This window comes from Patella vulgata, chromosome 9, assembly GCF_932274485.2.
Source record: "Patella vulgata chromosome 9, xgPatVulg1.2, whole genome shotgun sequence".
NCBI classification, from domain to species: Eukaryota; Metazoa; Mollusca; class Gastropoda; family Patellidae; genus Patella; species Patella vulgata.
In genome coordinates, this window is record NC_065887.2 from 1,642,810 (window position 1) to 1,668,532 (window position 25,723).

The 25,723-nt window shown below is 35.6% G+C and overlaps 1 protein-coding gene across 1 annotated transcript; it reads left to right on the forward strand.

The window, feature by feature from the left end:
- The first annotated feature begins 230 nt into the window (after positions 1-230).
- On the forward strand, positions 231-24,792 carry LOC126807641 (ras-related protein M-Ras). The gene is made up of 5 exons (XM_050532382.2): positions 231-596; positions 11,173-11,326; positions 11,920-12,019; positions 12,984-13,063; positions 16,451-24,792. Exons 1-5 carry the CDS (start codon positions 410-412, stop codon positions 16,524-16,526), a joined length of 597 nt encoding a protein of 198 aa, XP_050388339.1. The 5' UTR covers positions 231-409; the 3' UTR covers positions 16,527-24,792.
- The last annotated feature ends 931 nt before the right edge of the window (positions 24,793-25,723 follow it).

Here is a 25,723-nt window from a genome sequence, read left to right on the forward strand (position 1 = left end):
AAACGAAATATCAAATTATTCGGTCGAAATTATTCTTAGAAAAACAAGTGGTCAGAGCTTCAAAATAAATCCTGACACATTTATTTCAAAGAATGGCTCCTTAAACCATCTTTATTAACAAAATAAAATTTTATGTGATTTTCATAATTTTATTTGAAATATTTTTGAAAATTGTAAATCGTTTATTTACGATGTGTATAATTTGTTAACAGGTGCCCGTTAAATGTCAAGGTCGCCTAACAGGAGCCAAGAAAGCGAAGCGAGAACCTATTCATGTACTTTTTTTGTTTGGGTGATTCATTTATAAGCAGACGACTCATCGCTCGGACAGTCAGAAAATTGGGCAATCACCCTGTCAACAGCGCACAATTTTAATCGTATGTATGAACAGCACGGATAAATTAATAAAATGCCAAAACCTCCGAACGACCACGAAATTACCTATAACATGGTAGTTGTCGGCGATGGAGGCGTGGGGAAATCGGCACTGACTATTCAGTTTTTTCAACAATTATTCGTTCAGGATTATGACCCAACCATTGAAGATTCCTATACACAACACACGCAGATAGATGGTCAAAATTGTCTGCTGGATGGTGAGTTTTTTCTTAATCAAAAATGAGTCATCAAATTTTATGAGTAGGCCTAGTTTAACTTTTATATTAGAATTATGAGATTAACATTGTTGTTTTTTTTACAGGTGTCATGATACCTGATAAATCCATTTAATCTGATTAAATTGTAAATAGGATGTCCATATATCTCTATGTAATCCTTTGCCTATAATTTCTCAAACATTTCCCCCCCATTTGATATTATTGTTATTCCGTAGTTCGTACGGTAAGATGAAGCAAAATTCTGGAGCAAAAAGTTACTTAAGCCTATGAAATATTTTAGACCTACTCGATTTTACATTTTGACTATTTTATTAATGAAACTAATAATAAACCCACTGAGCAGCTGATCCTAAAAGACAATTGTCCAAATAGAGGGATCACTTACTATTATAGCAAATGCTAGCCAAATATTTGTAGATGCTATAAGCATCTGTGTTTGAATCTCAAATGACATCACTAACTTATTCTACAACTAAAGAATTATGATCGTTCAGTAATTTTGAACACCTCTGATGAAGTCAGAAATATTGTTGGCACAGGCTTAAGATTTATAGAGCTTACTGTTAGAGAAGAGAAACCAACAGGTGGTTGCTACATATATTGGATCTCAGTTGTTATTAGATTGATTACTGTACGTTATTGATACATTTTAATAGTTTTTGAATAAACGTATTGTGAAATAAAGACTTTATCAATATTTGGTGACAGATGCCGATTTAAGAATCTTGTCAACTTATTTTTTCTAACAGTAACAACTAAACTAAACAACACCTGAACCTAGCTAATTCATCTACATGTACATGTACACGTTTTTATTGTGGATTGGATAAAGAGTCTTTTAACTTGTAACGTTATGAATATGAATAAACCACCTCTCTTTCAACCTAACGTCTGTTTTTGTACTACTGTTGTGTGGGGGATATATAGGTGTAAATATTAAACGTTAAACATACATTATGCAAGAGCTAAATAGGCCTGAAATGTTATATAAACTATTAATTAGACAATAATTAACTTATCCAGGCCATAATCAACTCTCGATGGCATCGGATACTCAAGATTTTAACTAGATTACAACAGTTCACAATTTAGAAATTTAATTTAAAAATGGGAAAGCGAGGCTAAGTCTCGAATATACTAGTGCCCTGGTTTCCTCCCACTGCTAAAGACCCCTCCGCGCAAGCAAATTATTGAAATAAAATTAAGACTGTGTGTTAGTCCCGAAATGACCTAGTTTGTGTCGAGTGGATGTTAAACCCCATTTCTCTCTCTCTCTCTGCTTCTATTCTTGGAATAGAATATACCATGAATATTCATTATGTTGATATGCATGCTGAATTACATGTACATGTAGGAGGGTCGGGTGGTCAAATGGTTTTATCCATCCACTTTAGATCAGAAGGTCTGTCATTGAGTCAAGTGGTGTGGTCGTGATTCTCTGCTTGTACATAACAAGGCGTGGGATCGCCTGTCCAACCTCGTGGGTTTTCTCCGGGGCCTCCAGTTTCCTCCCATTATTAAAGACCCCTACGTGCAAGTAAATTATTGAATTAAATTTGAACCATATGTTAGACCCGAAATGACCTTGTTTGTTTTGAGTGGACGTTAAACCCCATTCTTTCTCTCTTGATTCCAGCTAAGTGCATATTTTCACACATACAATACTATATATGGTAGTTATATTATGTTACTGTAAGATTTAATTACAGAAAACTTTTACATCCTCAGTATCAATGACATTCACATCCACGGCTATCTCAATTACGAAAACAAAGAAAAGCTCATTTATGCACTATCCATCAATATTAACTCGCTTTATAAATGACGATATTATTATTTTAAGTCTTGATTCCACTGAAGTGATATCCACAGAATAAAACTAAATGTATTATGTTCAAAAGCCACCACCCCTCTCTCTCTCTCTCTCTCTCTCGCTCTCTGACAACCCTGGTGCAACCATTCCTCCATCCTGTCATCCTTATTGTGGTAAGGCTAAATAACATTAGATTTGTGAATCGTGACCCCTGTGTTACCCTTCTAGTGGTAGAGTCATTTTATGAAGCCATCACATGTTGGTTGTTGTTTATTACAAATTTAACGTTCAATACATATTACATGATATATGGACAGGTTGATTTAAATAAAATTATTTAGGTATGAAGGAGTAATACTGTACCCCCCCCCCCCCCTCCAAAAGAAAAAAGCTACTTTAAAAAAAAAACATGTTGAAATTTGCTGTGGTGAGAAAAGAATTGGGACGGGGCATCATTTTCTCCCTTCATTAAAATCAGGTTAAAACAGGAATTCCAGCTGACTGATTTGGTATACCTGTAGTAATATTGGTACAGGTAATATTGTACAGGTAATATTGTAAAGGTACAGGTGTTTGTATAGAGGTTAATATCCTGTTCTCTTGTGGATATTCATATTTTACGCTTGATTGATTATAAATACGCACTGTAGAATAGAATGAGACAGTGGTCTACAATCTTATAATAAAAGACATCAGGGTGGTAGACCCTAGACATAATTTACATATCTTTCATAGTATTACAACGCATTTTCACCTTCATAAGTTACTATTTTTAGAATTATTCAGAAAAATTATTTTTAGCTTTTCTTTGTTGTTTTATGAAATAATGAAAAATTTGGTTCAATGCTTTGTAAACAGCTGTCATGTAATAAATTGAAAAACTTTGAATATACATGTAGATAGTGTAAAAGGTATGAAGTCTTAAAAAATGATATAAAAATGATATTTTATATTATTGGTATTCAATATGCATTTCATTGTTTAAAATTGCACATTTCTACAGTGCCACAAGAAAGACTAGGACATTTTGGGACTAACATATGGTTCAATTTTATTTCAATAATTCTTTTGCATGTACACGTAGGGATCTTTAGCTGTGACAGGAAACTGGAAGACCCAAAGAAAATCGACAAAGTTGGACATCTGACCCTACTCCTTGTCTTGGAATCAAACCCATACCACTTGACTCAGCTGTAGTACCGCTGTCTGGGCAAAATTTCCCTCATAGCACACTGTATGGTTAGCCCAGTCAGAACAGAACAGTAGGATGTTAAACCCCATGTACATTTAACTCCCTAAAGGGCTAAAGACAGTAGGGTGTTTACCTTGATGGTATTTATAGATCTGACACTGTGTATATCTATTGATTAGACAATATACCTATATATTTAAAATATTGAAATTAAACAATAGTGTTATCTATTTACTTGTACTTTACTAGTATTGTGTAATGCATGTAGACTACACCCAGTGACATGTAGGTATTACCATACTGAATATAATAACACAATAACTAACTGGTTGTTAGAGAGAGACACTCGACACAAACTAGGTCATTTCGGGACTAACATAATAGTTCTATTTTATTTCAATAATTGCTTGCATGTAGGGGTCTTTAGCAGTGGGAGGACCTGGAGAAAACCCACGAGGTTGGACAGGTGACCCTACTCCTTGTTACGTACAACCGGGGATTCAAAACCACGCCAGTTGACTCAACAACAGACCTTACGATTCATACTAACCATTTGACCATCCAACCACTCCAAGATGGATGTTAAGCAGACATTTAATAAAGGGAGAGTGAGAGAGAAAAATGGGGTTTAACGTCCACTTGACACAAACTAGGTAATGTCGGGACTAATATAGTTCAATGTTATTTCAATATTTTGCTTGAATGTAGGGGTCTTTAGCAGTGGAAGGAAACCAGATGACGTAAAACCCACTAGTTTTACATATGTAGTTACATATTTTTATATGATGACTTGAAGAAAACGAAAACTACTGAATAGGAAAAATGGAATAAAAAGATATTTTTTTTTAATTGCATGTTGTGTGTTTAGTGTGTGAATTATTAGATTGACTATGATACAGGTAGATATGGTAGGGTGGGGTATATTATTAGGTTGACTATGGTACAGGTACAGGTAGATATGGTAGGGTGGAGTATATTATTTATATAAGGGTTTATCAGGTGTTTACAAATCTTAATCAAACTATTTTATACCTAGTAAACTATTACATCACAGTTGAATAAATTAACACCCAAACCACTAGTATTACATGGAATAGAATGGGGTTTACTGTCCTCTTTATCAACAAACTTCAATCAATTTCAGAATAAAATGAAATGGGGTTTAACGTTCTACTGTTCTGCTCTTTCGACTGGGCTAATAAAGACGACATATACCATACAGTGTGCTATAAGAGAAATTTTATCAAAACCCGCACTACGGCTTACTCTTACATCGGTTTCCTCCAAGTGCTAAAGACTTCAGTGCACATGCAAATTATTTAAATTAAATTTTACCATATTTTAATCCCAAAATGACCATGTTTGTGTCAAGTGGACTTTAAACCCCATTACTCTCTTGTTCTCACTACATGTTGTATGGAAAGCCAGGGTGGCTTCGTGACTAAGACGTTGACTCGCTAACCTGGAGACTCTGTTGGACGAGAAAGTACATCAGGAATTTCCGGCGTGGTTCCCCGTCGTCAGTGGTGCAGGATGGAAGGCCTGATAATGAACAATGTGGGGTGCACGTACTGTAAAATAACCCTTGACAGACAGTTGGAATTCGATATAAGAGTAGACTATAGTGCTGCTGTCGTGACAAAATTCCCCGCATAGCACACTTCATGGCATATACTCGTCTTCATTAGCCTAGTCGGAGCAGAACAGTAGGACGTTAAACCACATTTCATTTCCTTTCTCAGGGTTAGTATGACATATTAGACAGTTGTTTTTTCTACTTGAATAAAATATAAAGTATTCTGTACATACTTGACATATTTGAAATATTGACTAATACAATAGCATGTACTATAGTTTTTATACTATGTATATATTATACATACAATTGACATATTTGAAATAACTATTGACCTAATATCGGGGAACTATAGTATTATAGTTTTTATACAATGTACTCACTGACTGTTGTATATATGGGTGGGGCCTTGTCATCTCTATATTGTTTAAATCAGTTTGAATTTAAAATACAAAAAAATTTACGATATGAAGCGTATTATTAAACAGGGAATTGGGAATAAAACAGGTTTAGCGTGGAGTGTACTAGGAGGGAAATTTTTCCCTAGACAGCGATGTTTCCGCCATAATCTACATCAAATTGTCACTGTTTCCGTTGTGTGCAGGTCAATGTTATTTTTGTCCCATCCAAATGACTTGACACTTTGTTTTCCCTGACAAGGAGAAATTAGGCTGGAGAATCCCAGAGAAACTCCCCAGCCAACATGGGTATTGAAACCCAGGACGTCCTGGTTAGTCATGAGTCCTTGTTACTCAATGAGTCACCGTGGCTTCCTAGTATTATTAAACAGGCATTTTTCAAGAGCTAAATCTGTCTATTGCAAGTCTTCCTTTAGGCCTTAAATGTTAGCCTATATAAATTATTATTTAGACATTTATTCACTTGCCAAGACCACGATCAACTCTCGATGCCATCAAATGGGTCTGATTTTAAGTAGATTAGAACGATTCGACCATTTAATGATTTCATTTAAAAAATGGATAATTGTGACTTTGTTTATTATCGAAGCTACACTGTTTTTCTAAAGGCGATAAATTGGCTCAGACAAAAGTAATTTGACTAAAATTTTCAACATATTCCCTTTTCATAATCTAGATTTTAACTATTATAGCGAGAACTGTCAGCTCTTTATCTAATCTTCCATAATGCCCATTTAAACAGGTCGCAATATTTTCAACAAGTTGTCGATTCCCATTCTCCATTTTACAAACATTTTGTAATTTGTCACATCTTAATCCAAGATTATCTGAAATTGTTGCCCATGACTACATTTTACCCAACTTCTTGATACAGACGATTCTAAATGTTGCCATCAGTTTAAAAATGTTTCAATTCTGTTCAGTATTCACAAAGAAACTTGTCTATCTATGTATGATGAATTGGAAATATTTGGCATACGAAATGGAAATGAAATGAAATGGGGTATAACAAGTTCTGGTGTTCTGCTCCTAAACTGGGCTAATGAAGACGGGTACATGTATATGCCATACAGTGTGCTATGAGGGAAATTTTACTCGAACAGCGGTGCTACAGCCTACTCTTATATCGAATTCCAAATGTTAAAGATTCTTTTACGTTCACGCCAATGTGTACACGGGACTATACATTGTCACTTGCCAGGCTCTCCAACCGCTACCACCACCACTGACAATGGATCTCTGGGTTAGGGAGCCAACCCCTTACTCTCTGAGTATTTGGCAACCACTACAGACAATATCCTTTAATTTGATTTAATCCAAACCATGAGATTATCTACTGTTGGTATATTGATTTTGTTTTCTTAATCAATTTGAATACAGTTTAGCTGGGATTAAAGATACATTATGTAAGATTTAGATAAAGAGCTAGCCATTCTTACTATAATAGTTCGAAAATAGATAATGTAAAATGAATAATTTGTAAATTTCATACAAATTACTCTATTGCGAGCGAAGATATTAGCCTTTGAAGGTTTGACAAGACGCATGCAATAATTTCAACCAACGTACTGGTTATTCGAGGATAAGTCTCGCTCCACCATTTTTAGCTTAAATCAAAATATGGCTGAACTGTTCTAATCTATTTAATATCGGAGAAATCAGATGCCATCTAGAGTTGATTATGGTCTGGATAAGTTAATTAATGTCTAATTAATAATTTAGATAACATTTCAGGCCTAAAGAAAGACCTGCAATAGTCAGATTTAGCTCTTGCATAATGCATGTTTAAACCGTGAAAAATTAGATATTCTCCATCAAATGTAAACGCGAATCAGTGACTTTTAAGAAGTATTTATGACAACCTACAAGTACATGTATAGGTATGTAGGATTAAATGTTTATAAAGGGTTGGGTCCTGGCCCTCAAGACATTTGGTGTTGAGCCAACAGATTAGGCTATAAACCTCTATATTCCATGTTTACTTGTAGGATGATGACCTAAATACGAGGAGATTAAAGTCATAATAAATACCCTAAGTTAAATAATCATTGGTATTTAACACAGATAAGCTTTTATTGGATTTGATTGGCCTTAAAATCAAAATCACAATTGTGATCACGTTCCGGGCCACGGACGGTTTTTAACCCAAACAAGAACCAGTTAATACCCATTTGACCCCTGTGGACTTAACCACTGCAGTGGCTATAATCCTCAATAGGCAGACGAAGTGACTTATCTTCCTACCGTAACCTATTGACGATAAGTCACTTCGTCTGCCTATTGACGTAATGTCCATCCACACAACATCACGCCTGTTTATGTTAGGAAAATTTTATGGAATTTTGTTGATTACATGTATGTAGCAAAATCATCAGTTGTAGGATGTTTTGGGACATTTTTTTTTTTACCCTAATCAGTTAGCACCTGATGTAACTCCTGTGAACTTGGCCCCTATGGACAAAACCACTGGTTAAATAAAATGTCCTTCCATCCAAAATCATACCTGATGACTGTTGTACATAATTTTAGAAACATCTGTTTACGTTACAAAAGTCAAATCATGATTGCGAGACGTTTCGGGTTACAGCAGTGTTTAACCCAGACAAGTTGATACATGTACCTATTAACCAGTGATGTGATTTCGCCCGTATATTCCGGACTTGTCCGACGCTATTTTCAAAACGTCCTATATTGTCCGACCAGAAATATACCCAATCGGACATCATGGTACATAATATTCAAAATTCCCGTGGATTTCAACACTGTGGCTGAAACCACTTTTCGAAAATATCTGACCTGTCCACCCAAAATCACACCTGAACATATGCCATGCCGTGTGCTATGCGGGACATTTTGCCTGGACAGCGGCATTTGCTCCTGCACTTCATCAAATCCCATCTGCCGATGGTTCATTTACGTATACACAGGACCCCAGTTTTTCTTCCCATCCTAACTACTAGACTATTTCCTGCCTGACAAGTTTTTAAGTTTTTTGTCCCATCCTAACTGCTAGACTGTTTCCTATCTGATAAGTTTTTCTTCCCATCCTAACTGCTAGACTATTTCCTGCCTGACAAGTTTTTCTTCCCTTCCAAACTACTAGACAAGTTTCTAGTTCTGTTTGATAGTCTACATATAAGCATTTAATTTAAAATAAACACAATAAACTTTTGTGTAATATGAGTGATTAATGTATAAAGTATTAAATTACCTATCAGGCAGGATGTTCTTATAATATTCACTTTTATTTATACAGTTTTAAATAACATTACTATATAGTGAGAACTGTGTAAAGACAGAGAGAGAGAGATGGGGTTTAACATCCACTCAACACAAACTAGGTTATTTCGGGACTAACATATATATTTCAACGTGTCATGCAGTGTGCTATGAGGGAAATTTTGCCCAGACAGCAGCGCTACAACCTACTCTTATAACAAATTCCAACTGCCAAGAAATCTTTTATTTGCACGCCAAAATGTACATGTGACCTTAGTTTTTCATACCATCTGAACGACTAGACAGCTGCGCCTTGTCAGGCCCTCTATCCTGCACCACTGACACGAGTGACATCCCCGGAAAATCCCAATGAATTTTAACAAACCAACTCTAGGAAAAAAACAATTTTGAGCACCATACAGTAATATACACATGTGTATTTATATAATCTCTCATTTATTTGATATAAATTCACAGTATCAAATATATATTTTACTTTTTGTCATTTTGTTCGCAAAATTAGGTCCTTCTTTAGTACATGTAAGCAGCCTAAGGCTCCGGTCCTGTATAGACTATTAGTTAGAGGTAAAATAGGGATTTAGTCACCAGCCAGTTGTTATGATTGATCTGTATAGAAGTGTTAGTCAGAGTTAATATAGATATGATTTAACCTACTAACCAGATTTATTATTATCATTAGTACTTAATAGTAAATTCCACAATTTATAATAGTACTAGTCTAGCCTATTGTACCATACAATAAATAACATCTATAACCCACAGTATATATACAAGTTATAGTATATTATACCATTCAGTAACATCGATAACCCACAGTATAGATACAAGTTATACTATATTATACAGTTCAGTAACATCTATAACCCACAGTATATATACAAGTTACAGTATATTATACCATTCAGTAACATCGATAACCCACAGTATAGATACAAGTTATACTATATTATACAGTTCAGTAACATCTATAACCCACAGTATATATACAAGTTACAGTATATTATACCATTCAGTAACATCGATAACCCACAGTATAGATACAAGTTATACTATATTATACTGTTCAGTAACATCTATAACCCACAGTATATATACAAGTTATAGTATATTATACCATTCAGTAACATCGATAACCCACAGTATAGATACAAGTTATACTATATTATATTGTTCAGTAACATCTATAACCCACAGTATATATACAAGTTACAGTATATTATACCATTCAGTAACATCGATAACCCACAGTATAGATACAAGTTATACTATATTATACAGTTCAGTAACATCGATAACCCACAGTATATAAACAAGTTATAGTATATTATACCATTCAGTAACATCGATAACCCACAGTATAGATACAAGTTATACTATATTATACTGTTCAGTAACATCTATAACCCACAGTATATATACAAATTATAGTATATTATACCATTCAGTAACATCGATAACCCACAGTATAGATACAAGTTATACTGTATTATACTGTTCAGTAACATCTATAACCCACAGTACATGTATACTATAAGTTCTGGTATGTTCAACTGGCTTGACATTTACATCTGAAATATAGGGCATATTAAACATAACACACAATTATTATTGCTCAATTCTAAATTCTCTTGTAGATGTACAATTCAGACTTTCATAATAATGATTAAAATTACTTTTCATATTTGTAGGTTTTAAAGTTGCCGATCATCATCATCATGAACCACTACTAGAGTTAAATTTGTTATTATTTATGTCGTTTGAACCCCTAGAGTTGAATTTGTTATTATTTATTAAATTAGGGTGTTACAGCAGGTCAAGAAGAGTCTAGTACATGTACCATGATATTTGAATTTGTTATTATCACATAGTGTTAGATACAGATGGTTGATATGAATCTATAACCGCGAGGGTTAAATTTGTTATTTATTACATGAAAATGTTATATACAGCAGGTGAAGAAGTGTTCAGTGCCATGAAAGTTAATTTTGTTATTATTACAGTGGCTCAAGAAGAGTTCAATGCTATGAAAGTTAAATTTGTTATTTTTTTGTTACATTTCAGTGTATCTAAAACTGCTAGTTATATTTGTAATGAATCTAGTACCATTTGTAATTATTTGTTAATTTTGTTATTATTTATCACAGTGATAGATATATGGCGGGTCAAGAAGAGTTCAGTGCCATGAAAGTTAACTTTGTTATTATTTGTTAAATTTGTTATTATTTGTTAAATTTGTTATTATTTATTATTTGTTAAATTTGTTATTATTTGTTAAATTTGTTATTATTTGTTAAATTTGTTATTTGTCATTACAGTGTTAGATACAGCGGGTCAAGAAGAGTTCAGTGCCATGAGAGAACAGTACATGAGAAAAGGAGATGGTTTTTTACTGGTTTATTCCGTGACTGATAAACAGAGTTTTGAAAATATACCGAACTTTCATACACAGATATTACGGGTAAAGGATAGGTATGTAATGTAACATTAATTTATTGGGGGGGGTTTAGATCATAAGGTCTGTAAAATGATGTGGTTTCGATCCCCAGCTTGTACTTGACTGACAAGGAGAAGGGTCGCCTTTTTAAACTTGTTGTTTTCTCTGGGTCACAGTATTTTCATTTTACAACTTGGGTGGCCTAATGGAGGGGGGGTAGGTGGCCTAATGGAGGGGGGTTAGGTGGCCTAATGGAGGGGGGTTAGGTGGCCTAATGGAGGGGGGTTAGGTGGCCTAATGGAGGGGGGTTGGGTGGCCTAATGGAGGGGGGTTGGGTGGCCTAATGGAGGGGGGTTAGGTGGCCTAATGGAGGGGGGTTAGGTGGCCTAATGGAGGGGGGTTAGGTGGCCTAATGGAGGGGGGTTAGGTGGCTGAATGGTTAGCATGTGCGTCGTGCGCATTGTATCATAAGGTCTGTCATTGAGTAAACACTATCAAAAGTATCTAAGTCGAAAATCTTGTGATAAGTTTCACACAAATGACCCCAAACCTTGCCATGGATGTACCCCATCTCTCTCTCTCTCTCTCTCTCTCTCTCTCATTATATTTGTGTCATATTATATTACAGAGATACGTATCCTATGATTTTAGTAGCTAATAAAGTAGATTTAGTTCATCAACGTAAAGTAACGACAGAAGCGGGATCAGAATTAGCCAGACAACTTCGGGTGAGTTAAACACAAGAATTACTTTTACACAGTTCTCTATTAACCATTAAGCCAGGCCTGGAAATAACGCTTTTACGTTTACCTGACAAAATGTCAGGCACTAACGAAATAGTACCTGACATTTTCAGCTTAAGTGCCGGACATATATTAATAATATCAATAAAAAAGACAAATCAGTGCCAGACAAAATGACAGGCACCAGTGGTTTGTGTCTGACAAAGCCTGAATCTGTGGGTGACATTGTCAGTGACAGGTATCTTATTTCCAGGCTTGCATTAAGCACGTGCTTAGGGCAACGTAGGAAGAGAGACACCACAGAATTTCTGCTTTGTTAGATGACAAATTCAAAATATTTAATTTAAAACATTAAATAAGAATTTCTGATTTGTTTGTCATTGTTTTTTGTCTCCTCTTGCCTTCTTTGTCTTAATAGATAAGACGTGTATAAAACCTCAGAAAAACTCTAACTACATGTACGTGCTTGACGGGTTGTTTATGATTTATTATTGTTTACATTTTGAATTGTATACTTTATGGGGGCATCAAAATCTTCTAAGTGCTTAGGGTCTCTATAGATCCTTATCCAAACCTGCTTTTAAAGAATGAAAAGACCTGGCCACCAGTTCACAAAACATTCTCAGACTAAAGTTAATAATTTACTCAAAATTGTTCGCTTTATTTTAACTAAAATATAGCCCTTTATAAAACTTTTGTTGTTTTAATATATCAAATACATCAATAAGAAAATATGTGCAAATTTTTGTGTTTCTGAATCTAAGATATTTCTCATAAACAGTGATTGAAAGTTGAGTAAATTCTTAACTTAAGTCTGAGAAGGCTTTCTGAACTCAGGGGCCCTGTGTGAATTCTCATTATCATGATTGTGCAGAACAGTAGGACATCCAATTTTATGTCCTATGAAATTTGATGAAGAAGAATTCTTATATATTTATTGTTTTTATAGATAAAGTATATAGAGACAAGTGCTAAAGATCCACCATTAAATGTTGACCAAGCTTTTCATGATGTTGTTCGTGTTATCAGGTAAATTTCAAGAATTGTCTTAATCGTAAGGAGGGGCCATGGTGGCTCAGTGAGTAAGACGTTGGCTCACCAACCTGGAGGTCATGTGTTCGATCCCAACATTGGCTAAGAAAGTTCATCCGGATTTTCCGTGTGGCTTCCTCTTGTCAGTGGTGCAGCACAGAGAGTCTGGCAAGGAATAATGTAGATTCGTGCACGTAATAGAACCCTTGACAGTTGGAAATGATATTTGAGTAGACCGTAGTACCGCTGTCTGGGCAAAATTTCCCTCATAGCTCACTGTATGGCATATGCTCATCTTATTCGTAAAACTATGGTCTGTCATTGATTCAAGTTGTGTGGTTTTGATGATGAGGAAGAGGATCGTCTGCCCAACCACGTGGGTTTTCTCATGATCTTCCGGTTTTGAAATAAAATATTTTAGCCCTAAAATAACCTAGTTGCCCTCTTTCAACCATAGCCTGAAGAATCTGCTAATTGACTTAATTTCATTTCCATTCAAGGGAGGTAACTACAAGTTATGTCTGTTTCTTTGCTCATTTTTATACGTCCACATTCATAATGTGAACGTATTATGCCGTCGCCCCTGTCTGTGTGTGTGTGTGTGTGTGTGTGTGTGTGTCTGTGGTTCGCCTACAGGGCGCAATTCTTCATGGATTTTCTTCAAACTTGGTATACTTATTCCTTATACCCCAAGGAAGATCCCTATTGTTTTTGGTGCATGCCCGACCCCCCGGGGCAGAGCCACGCCCATTTCTAGTATTTGTTTGTTTGTCGTCTACAGGCCACATTTCTTAACTAATAATCTTGAAACTTTGCATACACATTCTTTGTACCCTAAGGAACATCCCTATCGTTTGGGGTGCATGCCCAACCCCCAGGGGCAGAGCCACGCCCATTTTCTTTTCGTGTGTCTTTGTGTCGCCTACAGGGCGCAATTCTTACTGGATTTTCTTCAAACTTGGTATACTTATTCCTTATACCCCAAGGAAGATCCCTATTGTTTTTGGTGCATGCCCGACCCCCAGGGGCAGAGCCACGCCCATTTCTAGTATTTGTTTGTTTGTCGTCTACAGGCCACATTTCTTAACTTATAATCTTGCATACACATTCTTTGTACCCTAAGGAACATCCCTATCGTTTGGGGTACATGCCCAACCCCCAGGGGCAGAGCCACGCCCATTTCCCATTTTCTTTTCGTGTGTCTTTGTGTCGCCTACAGGGCGCAATTCTTACTGGATTTTCTTCAAACTTGGTATACTTATTCCTTATACCCTAAGTATGACCCCTATTGTTTTTGGTGCATGCCCGACCCCCAGGGGCAGAGCCACGCCCATTCCTTATATTTATTTATTTGTTAGTCATCTACAGACCGCATTTCTTAACGTATCATCTTGAAACTATGCATACTTATTCTTTGTTTGGGGTGCATGCCCGACCCCAGGGGCAGAGCCACGAACTTTTTCTTTTCTTTTTATGTCTGTGTGTCGCCTATAGGCCACAATTCTTATTCAATCGTCTTGAAAAATTTTCATATGAATTGCTTATACCCTAAGTATGATCCCTATTGTTTTTGGTGCATGCCCGACCCCCAGGGGCAGAACCACGCCCATTCCTTATATTTATTTATTTGTTTGTCATCTACAGACCGCATTTCTTAACGTATCAACTTTACATACTTATTCCTTATACCCTAAGGATGATCCCTATTGTTTTTAGTGCATGCTCGCCTCCCCGGGGCAGAGCCACCCCCATTTTTTGTATTTGTTTGTTTGTCGTCTACAGGCCACATTTCTTAACGTATCATCTTGAAACTTTGCATACTTATTCTTTGTACCCTAAGGAACATCCCTATCGTTTTGGGTGCATGCCCAACCCCCAGGGGCAAAGCCACGCCCATTTTCTTTTTTATGTCTGTGTGTCGCCTACAGGCCACAATTCTTAATCAATCGTCTTTAAATTTTTTCATATGAATTGCTTATACCCTAACGATGATCCCTATTGTTTTTTTACCTCCAGGGGCAGAGCCACGCCCATTTCCTTTTCTTTTTATGTCTGTGTGTCACCTACAGGCCACAATTCTTAATCAATCGTCTTGAAAAAATTTCATATGAATTGCTTATACCCTAACGATGATCCCTATTGTTTTTGGTGCATGCCCGACCGCCAGGGGCAGAGCCACGCCCATCCCTTATATTTACAGATCGCATTTCTTATCGTATCACCTTGAAACCTAGCATACATATTCCTTCTATCCTAAGGAACATCCCTATTATTTGTGGTGAATACCCAACCCCCAGGGGCAGAGCTACGCCCATTTTCTTTTTTTATGTCTGTGTGTCACTTGCAGACCGCATTTCTTAATCGATCATCTTGAAAACTTTTTTATACTTATTCCTTATAGCCTAAGGCTACTTTTTATACTTATTCCTTAATCCTAAGGCCGACCTCTATTATTATTTTTGGTGCATGCTCGACCCCTTGGGACAGAGCCACACCTAATGTTTGTGTGTCTTGTGTTTTGCCTACAGACCGCAATTCTTAACAGATTCTTTTGAAACTTTGCATACCTATTCGAAACGTCATTTTTTTGGAATAAAGACATCGATTGTTTTAAAATAAAAATTGTGTTCTGTTAATGTGAACGAAGTGTTAAACTGATAGCAGTCCTACAACCCAGTTTTATTTCACAGACCCTCAATGCAAACTGGACCATATCAAACAAAACAGGAATGTGGACGTATATTGCTGCGTTAGCGATGCTCTTGTTCAATGTCTGTCTTTGTGTCCGGTTTATTCTAGAGAGAATCTCAGGGTACTCTATTTCACGATCTTATTCCCTAGATGTGATGAATCAGGCATTATAATAAATCTGCTCTCTTCGTACATCTTATCTCAAGATCTGATTTGATTATTTGGGACTGAAAGAACTGTGTCAGATTCGGATCTCAATTCTAATTGGATATATTTCATACATGGTTTGCATTTGTCAAATTTTTGCGCGACCGGCTGTTCGGATGAGACTGACTTCTCGATAACAAGGTGGTAGTGCGTAAAAGATCCTGTGACAGTTGTAATTCAAACCGGAGTGGGGTGGGGTCGGGAATGGTTAACGTGTGCACGTTGCATCATTAGGTCTGTCATTGAGTTATGTGTCTGTTCGAATCCCTGCTTGTACGTGACAATGAGTAGGGTTGCTTGTCCAACCTTGTGGGTTTTCTTCGGATTCATGAGTTTCCCACCACTGCTATAGACCCCTACGAGCAAGCGAATTAATGAAATAAAATTAAACCGTGTGCTACTCCCGAAATGACCTAGTTTGTGTCGCTCTCTCTCGTTCTAAACTCAAAGTTTTTAATTTCTTGTTACAATTATTTATCATTTTAGAGATCAACCTGAAGATCTAAAGAATCACCACAGACGGCGTCGACGCCGAAAGAAAGTCAAATGTAGCATTCTGTAACATTGTCATTATTTTTACTTATTGTAACATATTTACATTATATATAGATATATATATATATAGTCTCTTTTTATTCTGCAGACATAGATTCCTGTCAAAACATACGGGATACTCGGAACATTCTGCACCGAGCAGTTCCCATAGACTCCAGTCAAAATATAATATTACACATAGTTATTATAAACTTGGAGGTTTTATCATCGTTAACTAGAGTCAATCTGGTTAAAACATACATCCTATTTCGTTTCGTTTTTTATAGTTTAAAATTTCATTTTACTTATCTTTACTACACTAGGATCTAGAAGAGCTGTTATATAACCTGCATTCTGGTTGATGTGAGAGATTAGCCAATGGCGACCTCTTGGCGTAACCCACTAGAAACATAACAGCTTATTGGTTAATCAAACGTCAGACGTCATAGGGTCAAAAGCCGCTTGTATGAACCTTGATGCGACCTTCCATGACAACCGATCAGATCTTCATGTAGTAGAGGTCATCGAAGGTATAAAAAAATGAAACGAAATATAGATCTGTATTTTAATCAAGTTGGTAACTATTATGCACAAATGAAATCACCTTCTTAATGAACCCGAATCAAAAGGTTTATAACATTTAGATAATATATTATTTTGACTTCTATGTCTGTAGAATTCCGTCTTCATCTTAAAATCATTTCATTTGTATGAAACTTCACTCATATTTATAACAATATGATCTGTATGCCTATATCCTTATATACCGGTAATCATTTGAATTAATTAAACGGGCATCGAAGGGGTGGAAATATACCTCATTTTGTTTAATTTGCTTAAAGATGCATTATGTAAGAGCTAAATCTGCCTATTACAAAAATATATTTTGGCTTCATATCTTATATAAACTATTATTTAGACATTTATTCATATGACAAGCCTATAATCAACTCTAGATCATCGGATGGCACAGATGTTAACGGATTAAAATAGGATCGCCATTTAATGATTTAACCTAGAAATGGAGAAGCGATGCTTAGTCTCTATTAACAAGTAACGTTGCTAAAATGATAAACAATCATTGTTAAAACTTCAAACAGTGATAATGTCGCTCAGACATAAAGTAATTTGAATGAAAATTGCTATTTTAGCAAGAATGACCAGCCCTGTACCTAAATCTTACATAATGCATCTTTGATAATTATAAAATAGTCATTCTTTGTTTTAGCTATTCTGTAAAATCATAAACAATAAAACATGTAATCACGGCCTGGAAATAACAAGATGTCCGACACATTCAAGAGTTGTACCTGACATTTTGTCTTTGTGCTGAGATATACACAGAAAGAACAAAATCATTGCCTGAAAAAATGTTGGACATCAGAGTATGGGTGCCTCACTTTGTCAGTGTCATGTGGCTTACTGTTATTTCCAGCCCCTGATTTGATTCTAGTGGAAAGAATCAAATTTTATAGGTAGTCTCATAGACTGAGTTATCTCCCTTAGATTCTAATCCAGGTGTAGCGTGGACCTTTAAGTTCATGGGTGTTGAATATTTTGTATCATTTTGGTTGTCGTGATTTTTCCAAGTTAAACTCTCAAGACTGCGAATGTATTTACAATAAGATGGGTGGAACCATCCCTGATGCAGTTCAGGCAAGACTGGATCTCCATAATACCATGATCAAGAGGATACCAACTCCGCCATATATGCTGGTGATGACTGCTTGAGTTAAGAAATTGACCGCAATTTTTCATGACCCATCGATCAATTTACATACTGTAAAACTAGCATGTTTTTCAAACCCCATTTTCAAAAACATAGCCTCAACTGCATTTGTAGCTTGAGCCTCAAGATACAGACGAATCAAACTTTTAACTTTTCTTTTCTGTCTCGGTAACTGAATGAGTAAGACGTTGGCTCGGTAACCTGGAGGTCTCATGTTCGATCCCTGTGTTGACAGAGAAAGTTTGTCATGATTTTCCATCATGGTTCCCCCTTGTCAGTGATGTAGAACCTGGCAAAGGACAATTAATAGTTGTTTGTTTGAGACAGTAAAATGAGGTCCCCTGTACACATTGGCGTACAAGTAAAAGATCCCTTGGCAGTTGGAATTCAATATAAGAGTAGGCTGTAGCGCCGCTGACCGCGCAACATTTCCCTCCTAGCATACTGTACGGCATATGCCCATCTTCATTATCCCAGTAGGATGTTAAACCTCATTTTATTAACTTTCAGTCCTGTGAAGCAGATCTAGGGGTAGATAACTCAGTCTTGTATTAAAATCATAATTATATTTGACTCTTTCAATACAAATCTCGATTATATGCTTTCTTTATAATTTAATAATTCTTTCATAATCACTTGTTGTTAAAATGACTGGAAACAAAAACTCACAAGGACCTGACAAGAATCATGTTTTTTTTCCCTTTATGAAATAAGATTATTTGAGGCATGAATTATTTGTGAATGTCATATGTTGAATTGATATTATACTTTAACTTTAGCTTGTTAGCTGAAAAATATAACTATCTTTAATAAAAAAAAAAGAAGCTCTCCAAATTTCTATAAAGTCAGCGATATTATAAGTAAGTTATATCATATTAAAGAGAATCATTCCTTTCATTCAAAAGGCAGAGGTACATGTACTTAATTAAGAAAACGATATTTGGAGTCAATGTAGCCAGGAGCCTACTTGTAATATATTTTAAGGATGCAGATATTTCATTGGTTGCTAGTTAAAATCTTAGTACAAATTTTACCTCTTGGCCAATCACAGGGCAGTTTATATTTTTTACAAATTAGGTACCAGGACATCAATTGATGTAGTAGACACAGTAATGATGTAAAGAATAAACAAATGGAAATTATGGGGAGTGATTTTCAGCTTCAAAGTGCTTGACAAAAAAAAAAGAATTTCCCGAGCTTGATCAAGTGCCTTTAAACAATAGCTGAATATGTTTATATTAATATCTGTACCTTTTGTTATTGTCTAGAAACTTTTTATTATTAAATACGTTCTTGTCGGGTCCTGTAGCGTCGTGGTAAATGTATCACAATGTTTTGTATCTTTATTTAGGCAGTGTGGCTTACAGAATGATTTGTACTTGTACTTGAAAGTGTTGTTCAGGGGCCGATTTCTCGAAACTTCAGAAGAAGTTATTTTTAAAATGCTGTCATGTCATTGGTCTAAAACTGAAACCTATCAAAATGCAGTATCTTTAAAAATTTCTTAATTTACGTTTTCGAGAAAGCGTTCTCATATTGTAAGTGATACATCCATTACTCTCATCTACAGGAAGTAGGGAGAGAAGTTTTTTTACATTTTACCGAGGTGGTGGAAGATGAGTTTCCTCATGTAATATTGTTGGATTTTGCCTACAAACTTCTATCAAATTTTAATTGGTTGTAAGTTTTCGTTCATCAACTTTAATAACCAATCAGATTGAAGCATAGTTTGAAGTAGAATTTGTTATTCATTGTACTCTCATAAAGTTTTTGCCATCGGGATCAGAATGTAGACAAATCGGCAGAAGCCATGCAACAGGCAGTGTATGCTTAGATCACACAAATTTAGATTTTAATTCTTCACAGAAAAGTATCTAGTTGTGTGGATGGGATGTAAACCAAGGTCTTTGTATCAAAATTCAGACTGTAATTTGTTGTGTAGTTATCCTGTTTTGTCCAGTACTTTACATGAATTCTGATTGGTGTTTAATTCTAAGAGACAACCAATAAGATGTGTTCTTGGTTTGTATAAGATAAATATATCAATGTATATATATACGGAAACTCTAATCTTACCACCACCTTGGTTGTATGTTATTTTTCTTGTACTTTATACATGCATACATAATATTGACACAACAAGAGCTGGCTCTTGTGTTGTGTGACGTCACTACTGTCACCTTGTGCTGGCACATGACAGTGTAGTGACGTCCAAGTTTCTAGTTTGTGGTAACAGGTAGTACATACATACTGTAATATATATATATATATGTTCTATATGTATATAGATTGATTTGTTGTTGTCAATTGTTGTGTCACGTCACTTTCATGTTTTTTGTTTTTAAAAAGGGAGTCCTTAAGAACTTATTTAAGAAAAAGGGTTTCACGCCACCCAGGATGGTGGAACTTATTTAATAAAGAGAGTCCTGCCACCCAGGGTGGTGGAACTTAATTAGAAATGTGATTCCTGCCACCCAGGGCTGTGGAACTTTATTAGAAAAGGGGGTCCTGCCACCCAGGGCAGTGGAACTTAATTAGAAAAGGGAGTCCTGCCACCCAGGGCGGTGGAAGTTAAATTAGAAAAGGGAGTCTTATTTAAAACAGTAAAGACCTCTCTATTAAACTATTAAAAGTTAATCAGGGGTTTTCAACCAGATTAACAAATTAAAGCTGTTTTAATTTTCAGGGGATTTCAACTTAAATCAAAGCTGTATAAAAAGTTCACATTCTCAAACTTAAGAATTTACTCAAATTTTAATCCCTGTTTATGAGAAATATCTTTGATCCAAAAACACAAAACTTTGCACATAGTTTCTTATTAATGTATTTGATACATTAAAACAACAAAAGTTTTATAAAGGACGATATTTTAGTTAAAATAAGGCAAACAATTTTAAGTAAATACTTTGCCCTAGTCTGAGATTGCTTTGTGAACCTGATTTTACGAGTAAATTTCTTAAGTTGTTGATGAATGAGAAACATGTAATTGAATGAATTGTCTGGATGTTGATATTATTGGATGTAGAATGGGGAACAATGTATTTTTATTTTATAGATAACCTGTATTAACACTACTATGGTATAGTTGTCACCAGTTCCTGTATTTAATGTTTAGTTTCAAAACATTGTTGGCAAATTGTTCAAATTCGTTGAGAATCATCAAAAAATATTAGGTTTAAAATGTTCCATCTTAATTAGATAATGATTGTCAGGTTTACTACTTTCACTAGTGGTGATGAGTAATTAATTAGTCTGTTAATTACTCAACATTTCTAGTGAAAGAAAACAGTTGTAAACGGAACACTCATTATCTAATCTAGACGGAACATTTTAAGCTACGCGATAATAAGAACCCAATATTTAAACAATTTGCCAACAATTGTTTGAAACTAAACATTAAATACAGAAACTTCTGGTAAAACAGAACAACTAAACGATACCCTAATGGTAGTGTAATACATGGAACTTTGTCGTTTTAATCACCACTACAATATATAAGCATTTAAGTCAAAACATAAGACTCTTCAAATTTATAGTGTAGTGTATATCAGAAAAGGACAATTTGAAATTAGATTCCAGAGTTTGAAATCAAGTGCATCTAAATCTTTTCTTACATGTTCATAATAAATAGTGACCCTTCGCATCGGAACTGAAATAAACAGGAAAACGTAATCATGTTCGTTTAATGTTTTCTGGCCTAGTCGTCTGATGACATCACAAGTACACATGAATTGATGATGTCACAAGTACACATGAATTGATGTCACAAGTACACATGAATTGATGACATCACAAGTATACATGAATTGATGACATCACAAGTAACACATGAATTGATGACATGTTCATTTTCGTACCGATGCAAAAGGTCATGTATTGTATATTTAGGCTGAACTCTTTACTACTATATATCTTACAATTTGTAACCAATTAGGTCTATATATCCAGATTTCTAATTAATCATATTTCATCTTCCATTTCTTCTATTGAAGCCCAACTAGAGTGTAAAATCATTTATGCAAATATCTTTTTATTTTTGTCTGTGTTTTTCTTCCAGAAAACATTCAAAATTAAAAATATTACAGTTTATGGCAAATTTTCATAATGACTTCGACTATGGCTGTATGGAATCAATTATTCGCCAAAATACTATAATGACTGGTCAATATTAATCCATACAGTGGTTTGGTTGATTACTCAAATTCAAAATTTTAGTGTCTGACTATCACAACCTAGGTCAGGCTTATGTCACCCTTATGGCATTTGTCAAATTTATTTTTTATATCTGGGACTGGCGATCGAAAACTGAATCCATTAGTAAAACCTGACCAACCTGAAACTAATTTTTGCCGTCCGCAACTTGTCTTTAGTGAGTCGCATATGTTCGACTTTTTACGACGGGTAGCAGACAGTTTTTAAGAGTTAGCCAATAGGAACTGGTATATTAGTCACATGATACTAACACGAAATGTGAAAACTAACATGTTTACGTCATGTGGCTTCAGTCGTCAAAACTATGATGTACCATGCCGCTCGTGATGTGAGTAAAGTTTTACCGGGATTCCAATAAGGCAACGTTTACCCAGTCTAAGACAGTTTTGACCGATATCCTTTAAGTATACGTTAAATAAACCTACCCAGTCAAGATCTGAGTTATTTTTCTTTCATCTATATTTTATCCGATACCAAACCTATACAAGAAGCTATTCACCACTCATATTCTCCGTAGTGCACCAGCAGTAAACCAGGGTTAAAATAAAATAAAATATTTTTCGAATGAGGCCTTTTTCTTTGGCCAAATTTTGTACTCATCCAATGAAAAGCCTGCACACAACCTAATGTCTTTTCTTTTTTAACTCCCAACCAATAAAAATGCAGTGTACTTTAAATATATTGGTTTAAAGGGCGTATGGCTCTATTCTTTGGGAACCTTAAAACAGGCGAAATTGGTCTAAAAGCACATATTAATGTAATATGAACGTAGATAAAGTGATTTATATTTGATTTTTAAAAATTTTATTGTAATTCCTAATCAAAAATGTTCGATGAAATACGTGAACAGTCGAAATTAAACGACAGTCGTTTACATCTGCTTAGTTTATACTACACACGTTTTTAATTATTATTTTGTTGTTTGTGAATCAGTCATTGTTAATGACTTATCCTTGTTCGTTACATTTGCTTCGCAAAACTATAGGATACACGACTCGACTCGTATACTGTTTACAAAATATCCACGGTGTCTTAAATATAGATCTGTATTTTAAGCAGATTGAACGTTTTATGATTAAACTTGATGAAAATGTAAAACGACAAACCCAATTTCATTTCAAACTCTCTTAAATGCAAAATTTCTATTAAATGTAAATTGTTTGACAGGTGAATTTTACAGCTATCAATACCTGTTAATCATGACTTGTAAATCCGAGACCCCTGATAAGAGTCCAGCGTTTCTGTCAGCATTTCATTAACAAACCCTTTCTCTCGTTTCCCAAATTCAACTCTTTCTTTGGGGTCCAAGGGAGGAAACTCTATCTCTCAGAAACCCTCCACCCTGCATCCTGCATCTGGGTACACTAAGGATGAAAAACCTATACTGATCATCGTTTGTCCATATTTGATAATAAAAAAATATTTATATAATGGAAGATCTTCTTTTCAAACTATTTTGTTTATGTTTATATGAGGCATTTTTTAAGTCATTTAATTAGTTTTTGTTAAAAACCTTTCACTTTTTAATACTATTTTTTGTTAATTGATAACTTTTAATGAAATAATTTATGCCGAATCAGAGGGCTGTCTAGTTTTTACAAAAGCATTTTTTTTTTATTTGATTGGCATTTTATGTGTTATATACATTTTATATATTTGATTACCAATTAAAAATGGTCAATGTTACTGGTCCATGTTACCTAGTGACGTTACTTGGTGTTGTTACCTGCCTGGTGATGTTACCTAGTGAAGTTACCTACTTAGTGACATTACTTGGTGATGTTACCTAGTGAGGTTACTTGGTGTTGTTATCTGCCTGGTGGTATTACCTAGTGATGTTACTTCGTGTTGTTACCTACCTGGTGATGTTACCTAGTGAAGTTACCTGCTTAGTGACATTACTTGGTGATGTAACCTAGTGAGGTTACTTGGTGTTGTTATCTGCCTGGTGGTATTACCTAGTGATGTTACTTCGTGTTGTTACCTACCTGGTGATGTTACCTAGTGAAGTTACTTGGTGATGTTACCTACCTGGTGTTGTTACCTACCTGGTGGTGTTACCTAGTGAAGTTACTTGGTGATGTTACCTGGTGATGTTACCTAGTGAAGTTACTTGGTGATGTCACCTAGTGATATTACCAGTCTGGTAATGTTACCTACCAAGTGATGTTACCTGGTAATGTTATCTACCTGGTGATGTTATCTACCTGGTGTTTTGAATCAGGTTTTAAGAATTCTGTTTTTGTTTTATTAAAGAAATCATCATTCTTTATGAACCATGTATCATAGGAGAAAATTCTTATTTTATTTTAAACAAAATCATTTTGCATAATAAAGTCATGTTTTCTATAAATTATCTTCTTGGTTTTTTTTTTTGTATACTTGAACGACTACATGCAAGGGTGGGTGAGGGGGGGGGGGGGGCTGTCATTGAGTCAGGTGACATGGTTTCAATTCCCAGAATAATGTCACATGTCCAACTTTATTGGTTTTCTCGGGGTCCTGCGGTTTCCTCCCACTGCTAAAGACCCCTATGCGCAATTTAACCTTGTGTTAGTCCCGATTCCCAAAATGCATTAGTTTGTGCAGAGTGGAAGATAAACTCCATTTCACTCTCTCTCGGCCTCTCTACACAACAGTGGGTTACTCATATAATACAGGGGCTACGGTGGCTAAGTGGGTAAGACGCTGACTCGCTAGTCTGGAGGGTTAGGGTTCAATCCCTGCATTGGCCAAGAAAGTTCATCCAGATTTTTAGGCGTGGTTCCCCATGTCAGTTATGCAGGACGGAAGGCCTGAGAAGGACAGCTGTCTAGTCGTTCGGACAGGACGAAAAACCGAGGTCCCATGTACACATTGGTGTGCAGGTAAAAGATCCCTTGGCAGTTGGAATTTAATATAAGAGTAGGCCATAGTGCTGCTGTCTGGGTAAAATTTCCCTCATTGCACATTGTATGGCGTATGCTCGTCTTCATTAGCCCAGTTGGAGCATAATACACAGTAAAAAATAGTTTTGGCTTTGTACCTTGTTCTAAGGGACTAGATGTCCAAAAGCCCTAGCCCTTGTCTGGAATTTCATTGACACCAAGAATTCTTTTCACATCCACCCTGTTATTTTATGTCTTGACAATCAAATTAAAATAGATGCTAGGGTAGAGACCTCAGTATTCATATTTCTAATGGGGGATTGGGGTGTTCGAATGCCTTAATGCAGGCACATTAGATTATAAGGTCTCTCACTGAGTCGAGAGGCGTGGTTTTGTCTCCTCGTTTGAGCGTGACAA